The sequence below is a fragment of the Microtus ochrogaster genome, linkage group LG1 (assembly GCF_000317375.1).
Source record: "Microtus ochrogaster isolate Prairie Vole_2 linkage group LG1, MicOch1.0, whole genome shotgun sequence".
In the NCBI taxonomy this organism is placed as follows: Eukaryota; Metazoa; Chordata; class Mammalia; order Rodentia; family Cricetidae; genus Microtus; species Microtus ochrogaster.
The window spans coordinates 52,031,086-52,037,828 of NC_022027.1; the positions used below are offsets into that span (position 1 = coordinate 52,031,086).

Below are 6,743 nucleotides of genomic sequence, written 5' to 3' on the forward strand. Positions count from 1 at the left end.
CAGGCTCCGCCAGGGAGCTCTATCACTGAACTCCACCACTGAGCTCCATCACCAGGCTCTATCATGGAGTTCTCACCAAATTCTATCACCAAGCTCCATCACAGAGCTCTGCCACTGAGCTCCATCACCAGGCTCCAGCACTGAGCTCTATCATGGAGCTCTCACCAGCTCTGTCACCAGGCTCCATCACAGACCTCTACCACTGGTCTCCATCATCGAGCTGTTCCATCAAGCTCCAGATCTAGCTCTATAACGCCTCAAGGTTTCCTGAGCAACAAGTTGTATCAGGCAGGATTTTAATCGTGTGGTTTACTGCTGACACATGATTCTCTCTGCCAATTTCAAAAAATTGTGGTTTTGGTTAAGATGCTTCTAAATTCCACAAGTGATTTCTTTTAATTGACCAAATGGAGATGTTTTCAAAAGAGTGAGATAAACACCTTCCATGATTTTGAGGTTGCAATTAAAAAGTTAACTGCAGTAGCCACCAGAGGGAGCAGACAAATCTGTTTTGTTTGTCTAGCTGTGAGCATGTGACATGTTTCCATCCCTCCCTTTGAAGAGAGCAGTCCCCACACATCTTAACCTCACACCTTGCACAAGCAAGGACTCTTTGGTACAGTTTCCACGCACTGCCCAAAAGGGTCAGGCAAGGGATGAGTCATTCAGATTCTCTCTCTCTGATCTATTTTCTTTAGTGATGTCAGTAGATGAATATTTTGTTTTGGTCATTTGACACTGTTGTTTAGAATCAAACCCACAGTCTTATACAGTCTACCACTGAGTGAGATGACCAATTCTAGATGAACACCTGAGAGTGGTTTTTAGGGATGGTTCACATCTACAGCCAGCAACGAAACCACTCAAGTGCAGAGTCTCATTTTCTCCTGTGCCACTGATCCTCTCACTCCCCACAAGAGGGAACAACTAGAAGCCTGCTGCCCTTGGGAAAGGTCACTGAGCGTGTGCTGAGTATCTCCTATGTGCGGTACAGCATGCTGGAAGATGCACTGGACAGTGGGAGCAGCCGTGGGTGGCAGTGGGATGGACTGCAATGTCTACAGGGGCTGGCACGCACACACCGTGCCTGTGAGCTGACTCCAGCCTGTGTCCATGGGCAGATAGAACCCTACTCATTGCATCCAAAGGCCTTTTCTCTAGTTCTGCTCATAGCACAAGGGTGACAGAAATTAAAGTCAGTATTCCTGAGCCCTGATTGGAAAAGTTTGCCATAGGAGAAGAGGTGATAAAGGACTAAAGTAGAAACATGCTTGAGGAAAGGACAAAAATAAAAATGGAACCAAGTGACAGGGTTCGCCATCCACGTGGCATTGAAAACTATCTACTCTCACACATTTCCTGTACGTTATCCAGAAGAATTAGAAGTCTCAAACTATTCTGCGCAGAGTTTAATTGGTTCCTAATGTTTTCATTATAAAAGCAATGCGGGCAAATGATATGTGCATTTCCTTGTCTTTACCTCCAACAAAAGATCAATTAGAGGTGTTTGCTTGCTAGCAGGGGTGAGGCAGAGGTTGTCGACCATTAAGACTCTCATGAAGTCAAAAACAAACTTCTTAGCTGGATGATTGGTTAAATATGTCTTGGTGCCCACATTGCAGTACTCTGATTGGCTCCTGTTCATGCCTGTGTCTGCGGCGAAGGCTTTAAATTCTTCTGCTGGAGAGCCAACCTCGTCATCGAGATCTGTCACCTGACGGAAGGAATCAAGGGCAATCGCGTTAGAGTGCATATTGACACCTCATCTGTATGTTTGCCAAAACTGACAGCAGAGGCAGCAGCAGTGACATCGAAAGCAGGGCTACTTCCCTTGAGCCTTTGCTTCCCATTACGCTAGTCAGCTCAGGACCAGACTCTTCTATCCTGGCTTTCAAGGCAGGAATCTGGCACTGCGCCATGTTACTCAACACTTCCAACAGACTCTTGGTAATACATCTGCTTTATGGGGAATATGAACACTTCAGATACATGACGTGATATCATGGGGACAATTGTACCTGCATATCTGAAGCTATCTGCTGAGAAGCCAAATGTCACTGGTCAGAGAAGAATCTATATAATGGCAAGCCCCAAGGGCTGAGCTATCTTTTTTTTTTTATTTTGCAGCTAAACAAAATCAATTAAACAAAATATCAATAAGTTTCAGCCAAGCCAGAGAAAGAGCAGTAGACAAATCCCAGATGTTGAAAAGGAGATGTTAAGGAAATGTTGTAAGTCCATATATGCATGCACATGCGTGCATGTGCGCGTGCACACACACACAAATATGTATACACATACTTTTTAAACCAAAACAAGGACTCTAAAACTCTAAGCCAGCAGAGTGTTAAGGTCATTGCAGTTTGTCTCTATAAGTCAGGAGTGGGCACTTCACATTTACATAGAGGAGAAATTAGTGTGAAGAAGGGCCTTCACTTCCGACCCTGCAAACATGACAGGAACAGGAAGAGTGAACTATCTCTTTGGCCCTCTCTGAAAGGACAGACGTCTTTGTAGTCTGTCTGACTGTAGACTAATATTTTCCTGTTAAGTTAGTACAAAATAAAAGGTTGAACAAGGTAAGAAAAGTTGAGCAAAAGAATCACACTCATTTTGTCACTGATGAAGAAAGTCAACCCTATAAATCACTTGGTAAAAATAAAACCCAGCAAACATCTACTATCTAAAACAAAAACCAGTTTGTTTGGCTAGAATCCTGCGACTGAGAAGAACAGTTTCTAAGCACACAGCCACCATCTCCTGGAAAGACACGCAACAGCAGTCGCCTGGTCAGAGGCACCAGCAACGGACTCACAACAGCATGGAGACAGAAAGCAGGAGGTGCAGTCCGTGACAAACAGACAAGCTAGTCAGGAACTTAGGGGGAAAAACGTGCTTCCTCCAGAGCAGACCAGTTCCAGCCTGACCAGTCCCTTCGACTCTTACCATCTCTGAGTAAGGGCGAATGTTGAAGGGGAAGACGGTGGCTGCTAAGGCACACAGGAAATCGGGGCTCATCCACATGGAGGCGAGGTCTGGAACGTTGTGGTACAAGTATCTGAAAAACTGCATCAGGGTCACTGGGTACTCGCGGAGCCACGACCCCTCTTCTTCTGACTGCCAGGGCTAAGGCAGGGCGAGAGAAAACAGCTGTGTTAGAGACGCTTCTAATGGTGCTTCGCTGGGCTTGGTGCAAACATCTGCGAGCCAGCTCTTGGGGAGAGGAGGGAGAAACATCAGGAGTTAAGGTCATCCTCAGCTACAGGGAAAGTTTAAGGGTAGCCTGGGCTACAGGAGACCTTGTCTCAAATTAAAGAGGGGGGATTTACTATTTATTCTTCTTCTAATACTGCACATATCAATGATCCGAAACCTTATAAATCATACATGATCAAAGATGTATGTGCAAACATGTAACACATCCAGCAGTCAGAGGACAACCACACCCTTAGAAACTATCCACCAGCCCTCCTCAGAGTGCAGCTAAGAACAGTTGTTAGCATCAACATGACTACGGCTGCATGACAGTAGCTCTCTCCTTTACTGTTCCTGGGCATCCTGCCAGAAGGCCGGGAGCAGGGTAAAAATGCAGAAGTCATTTCTCCCTATACACCTTCCACTACATCATAGTGCAGTGCCTGCAAGCATTAGCCGACAAACATGTGATGTTCCGTAAGACAGTATGCAAATCTAAGTATTTGAAAAATGCTATTTCCTGAGACCTGTCCTGAGCGTGGCTTCTCAACATAGAATTTTACATTTATTTATGGACCAGCAGGAAAGTAAAGTTCAAAGGCAATGAATGCATTTAATTCAATGCCGTTTTGTTCTTAGATGAGAACCATCAGATACAAGTAATGCAAGGACTCTAGGTTAGCATTTTCTCTTAATATACAATTCTAAGCTGTGTAACAAGCTAGGCCACCATTCACATTGTGCCTGTAGACAGACAGGAGTAGATTCTGTCACTACTCTTCTATTCTATAAATAACATCTAAATGAAAGTAATGATTATATGCATATCTATTACTATATATCTTATGGTGGTAATATTAGGTGATAGTTATGATACTTTTAATATATTTTGTGTATATAATACCTCATAAATCCTCATAACCTACAGGATAAGTGCTGTTATCACAAGATGTTTCAACTTAAGATGTAGACAGAAGCTGGCGCATTTGGAATACCAGGCGTGGGACCCTTGTTTCCAGAGTCTGTGGTTTCTGGTCGCTCTTAAGTGCTGGGGCTTAAACCCCACCTCCCACTTAGCAGGCAGAGAGTCAGCCAGTGAGCCACACCTCCAGCCTGTAATCTGGGGTCTTAACTGCACTGCCTGTCCTTACATGAGAGGTAAGAAAACGGTGGAGACTAGAGCCAGGCAAGCAGACAGCTGTGGTAAATGGCAGCGAGCTTTCTCTGTGCGGCAGCCAGCACTGCTCGCGGGCTGTGGGCTGCCAGCCCTCTGGCCGTCTGGAACTCACTGAATTCAGCATGCTGCGCAGCATCCCCAGCAGTAAGAAAGCAGATTCTGTGCACACGTTGTGGATGGAAGAGACCACTGTTCCGCTGGAGGCGGGGACTCCAAAGATAAAGGTCCAGATGGAATCCAAGTCAAACTGCAGATCAAGCAAGCAACAATAAGACACTGGTCATTTTTTCCCTAGAGGAGATGTTTAGATATTCTAACAATCTAAAATCTCTTTGAAACTACTTTTGCTTTAACTGAGTAATGACCAACCAATAGATCATTAGTAACCCTCCATTCTACACATCAAAGCTTGGGGAATACCGTATAGACCGTCACCTGGTCCATCTCAGCAAGTACCTACACATTCAACGCTACTCTATTCCTTTTTTCTAGACAAAGTATGGCCCCAACCCCCACACAGCGATTAGAAAAAAGATGAAATCATCAATGTGATCATCTTAAGGAACATGTTTACAGGAGCACAGTGAAGTCAGTCCCCAAACTCAGCCATGACACAAACGTATGGCACCTATGAGTAAGATGTGACAGAATGAGTGGATGATGGGATTTACTGAGAGCAGCCTTATAGAACACCACGGCCATGGTGCCACACGATCCAAAAAGATCCGGGAAACCAAATTCTACTGAGCATAAATCTAAGAGTAGCACTTAGGAGATTTCATGGAAAAGGCTTAGTTAAATATTAAAACTGCTTTGAATATCATTTGGTGTTGGATGGAAGCAAAGTTGAATTTAAAGGTTAAAGTAAGTCTTTATGGAGCCACAGATATCAGCTACATATAGACAATTTTAATATCTTTAATGACAACTCAAATCAATCATTACTGGAAATCACCTTGAAAATGTAAATGTTATATACCATTAAGAAATTAACAATGTTTTTCAAACCAATACTTGTACCTACTCATTTTAGAGTGGTGTGTGTGTGTGTGTGTGTGCGCGCGCTCGCGGGCGCAAAATAAGCAGATGTGTGTGGAGAACCAAGACTGATGTCTGGTATCTCTCCTTCATCACTCTCTAGCCTTCATTTTTATATTTTGAGACAAAGTCTCCTCATTGATGCCAAGGTTTACCAATTTGGGTACAGAGGGTCAATGAGTTCCAAGGGTCCCTCATTCCCCCTACTTAAGGGCTGTGTAGCCATGGTGACTTCTTACTCGGGTTCTAGGGGTCACAGGCTCAAGGTATCTCCCCACACCCTCCCGTCATTTATTATTATCTGGTATAAAATCAAATTTCTAGGTAAAGTTAGATTACTCAAAACCATCCTTTAGATCATCGTTACTGTCACCAAAGTCCTCATGTATAGATAATCACACAGAACAACCAGAGAGAAAAGAAGGTGTGACTGTGATGGGGACGTCTTTCTAGGAAAATCACCTAGCAAATTTTCAGGGTTTTTAAATCCCAAATTCAACTTTAAATGTCAGAAGGAAAAGAATGTCAGGTTTTACAGCGACACCTTACTAGGTAATTCCTACCTTGCAGCCCTGCTTACATCGGCTGCTGGTGACAGGCACACTGACCTGCAGGTTCTCAGGCAGCTCACTCACAGGCTGCTGCAGAAACAAGGCCATGAGGAGGAAATAGAGGGCAGGGACATTCGTGTGCTTAGGCAGGAAAGACTGCAGAACCAGGAAGCCGGGAAAATGGCAGGCCTCCCGGTTAATCTCCCTGACTGTGGATCTCCCACCGGCACTCCTGCCCACATTGAACCCTAGGAGGAAAGGAGGGAAGAAGAGTTAGGAAGGGTCCCAGTGCCACACTGACTCTGTGGCTGTGGCACACTTGTCCTGTGCTGACACAGGCAAAGTCAGCCAGGGACCGGCGGCTGACCCCATCTTTAGTCCAGGTTCACAACACCACCTGCTGGACCACAGCCATCTGCCCAGGAGGACACAGGTTCTCACAGAGAGCTGGGACAGGTCCACAGATGCTTCTCACAGTGGACAAGCACATTCAAGACAAGAGTAACTGTCAAAGAGCTCATGTTTCCAAAAGAATTAAGTGAAACTGAGCAATTTGTCCTAAAAAAAGGCAGCATACACATCTTAACCTTAAGTTATATATGGAATCAGGCTTAGGAGTAAATGAAGACAAACGACCTCCTCACACAACACATCTGCACTGTGTCAGAAGACGGCAGGCGTGGAGAAGGCAGATCCATGCCCACTGTGGCTGTGGTCTCCCCAAGCTGAGTGGGTCACCCACCATTCTCTGAAACTTTGCCAGGAGACAGCTGGGAGAGAGC

The 6,743-nt window shown here is 44.9% G+C and overlaps 1 protein-coding gene across 1 annotated transcript in view; it reads right to left on the reverse strand.

Moving 5' to 3' along the window:
• The window catches only part of Wdfy3 (WD repeat and FYVE domain containing 3), a 216,963-nt gene that overhangs the window by 61,202 nt on the left and 149,018 nt on the right, over positions 1-6,743 (reverse strand). The window contains exons 32-35 of the mRNA XM_026785032.1: positions 5,974-6,209; positions 4,485-4,619; positions 2,947-3,126; positions 1,481-1,714 (exon numbers count right to left, since the gene is read on the reverse strand). Of these exons, the coding sequence (XP_026640833.1) occupies positions 1,481-1,714; positions 2,947-3,126; positions 4,485-4,619; positions 5,974-6,209 (785 nt within the window). The remainder of the gene's footprint in view (positions 1-1,480; positions 1,715-2,946; positions 3,127-4,484; positions 4,620-5,973; positions 6,210-6,743) is intronic.